We start from the raw sequence: 1,948 nt of genomic DNA on the forward strand, positions 1-1,948 counted from the left end.
GCTGGAGGTGACAGCAGGGCTGCTCCAGCTTAGCCCCAAGGCCGTGGGCAGCTGGCTTTGTGCTGCTCCCCGGAGCACAGGGGTGCCCTGTCGAGGGATGCTCACCCGAATGTGCCCAGATGATGCAGCTTTCAGGGGGATCATAAGAGTTTAAAACCAAGCAGGAAATGTGAACTACAGAGTCCTGYTTTGCCTCTTTGCTTGCTCTGGATAATGGTTTCTTAAAACTTTTCCTTTGGAACCAGCCAAAGYGGGTATTTACCAGCAGCACTTAGGACAGTAAAATCAGACTCACAGTGAAGTCAATTCACGTTTCTGTCAAACTGAAMTGTCTTTCCATTTGGATTGGAAATTGTGCAGGTTTGCTCCCTGTGCTCTGGCCACTGATGTGCTGTGCCCATACTGCAGGATGTATTCTCCTCGTGTTCCCTTGGCTGTTGTACATTCCCAGCACACTCACCAAACCCCGGGGGGTTGATGAGGGGCCCACCTACTGTCCCACAAAAAAACAGTGTATTTGCAGAGATGCTCACAGAGGGCAGGTCAGMACAGTGAATGTGTTTGCAATAGCAGAATTCAGTATATACTAGAAAGCTTTAGCAGCAAGGAGGCACTTCTAGACTTAAGGTACTGTATGGCTTTGTATTGTTAATTTGATAACATTCACTTTTAAAGTGTTCCCTCTTCTGAGAAAGRAAATTTAAGTGGTCATCTCCACTTGAAGAGAAAATAATTTAAATTAGCGAAGCATAATTCATTTCTAGGCTTCCATTCAATCAATAAGACTACTGTTTGGAGGAAGTTACAGCTCAGCGTGTTCAGAAAGGTTAGGTTTGTACTTTGGCCTGTGCATAGCCTAAGAACTGTTTTTAAAATGGCGATGAGTGAGGAGGAAGGCATTGCCTGTGTAAGGCTTGCCTGTGCCCACCCAAGATCAGCAGAGTGCAGTTGATGTGTGCCAGGAAACGGGCAGGGAGTGTCCCTTACCTTTGTGTTCAGCAGCGTGTTTGAYTGCTCTCAGTCCTGCTGTGTGCTCGGGCTCCTGCTCGCTGGTGACCCTGTGGAACCACCTCCTCCTGAGCTGCCGCAGCTCCGAGTTGCGGGCCATGAGCCACTGGGGGCTGTGCTGCTGCTCCAGGGCCGGCTCCTGCAGCGTGTCCGTGCCCRGAGCAGGGCGGGGGTTCTGTAGGGTACCGGGGTCTGTGATCCCAACCCTGCCCATCCCATCCATTTCCAGCAGGGCCTGACTCGCAGGGGTCCCTCGAGAGCCTTGCTGGATAACCAAACGGCTCCGCTGCAGCAGCARGAGGCTGCCAGCCATCAGGTAAACTGCTGTGAGGAAGAAGAGCAGAAACTGCGTCCGACGGAGAAACTTCTGTAGGCTGAAGAAAGCTTTGGCCATGCCCTTCCTGAAACCGGCCCTTCACGCTTCCCAACAGGCCTCCGAATCTTCGCCTGGACAGACGCTCATTCCTCCCATCAGTTCAGCCCATCACTTTGGTGCCTTCTCCTGATGAAAAGCTTCTTCCCAGCCGGCTGCAGCAGCGACCAGCCCGGTGTGGCACCGACCAGCCCGGTGTGGCACTGATCAGCCCGGTGTGGCACCGATCAGCCCGGTGTGGCACTGATCAGCCCGGTGTGGCACCGACCAGCCCGGTGTGGCACTGATCAGCCCGGTGTGGCACCGATCAGCCCGGTGTGGCACTGATCAGCCCGGTGTGGCACTGACCAGCCCGGTGTGGCACCGCTGTCACCCTCAGGAGCCCGGTGTGGCACTGACCAGCCCGGTGTGGCACCGCTGTCACCCTCAGGAGCCCGGTGTGGCACCGACCAGCCCGGTGTGGCACTGCTGCAGCCTCAGGAGCCCGGCTGGCCCGGGGGCTCTGTGTGCTCCTGGGGTGATGCCTTCATGGGGCCAGGCTGCCAAACTGTTGATGCTGAAACCTGA

At 55.3% G+C, this 1,948-nt stretch overlaps 1 protein-coding gene across 1 annotated transcript in view; it reads right to left on the reverse strand.

The window, feature by feature from the left end:
- The window catches only part of WSCD1 (WSC domain containing 1), an 18,352-nt gene extending 16,773 nt beyond the window's left edge, over positions 1 to 1,579 (reverse strand). The window contains exon 1 of the mRNA XM_057387542.1: positions 988 to 1,579. Coding sequence (XP_057243525.1) covers positions 988 to 1,402 — 415 coding nt within the window. The 5' untranslated portion in view covers positions 1,403 to 1,579. The remainder of the gene's footprint in view (positions 1 to 987) is intronic.
- Positions 1,580 to 1,948: the final 369 nt, after the last annotated feature.

Source organism: Malurus melanocephalus, unplaced genomic scaffold (assembly GCF_030028575.1).
Source record: "Malurus melanocephalus ecotype Western Australia unplaced genomic scaffold, MMel_1.1 scaffold_1248, whole genome shotgun sequence".
Lineage (NCBI taxonomy): Eukaryota > Metazoa > Chordata > Aves > Passeriformes > Maluridae > Malurus > Malurus melanocephalus.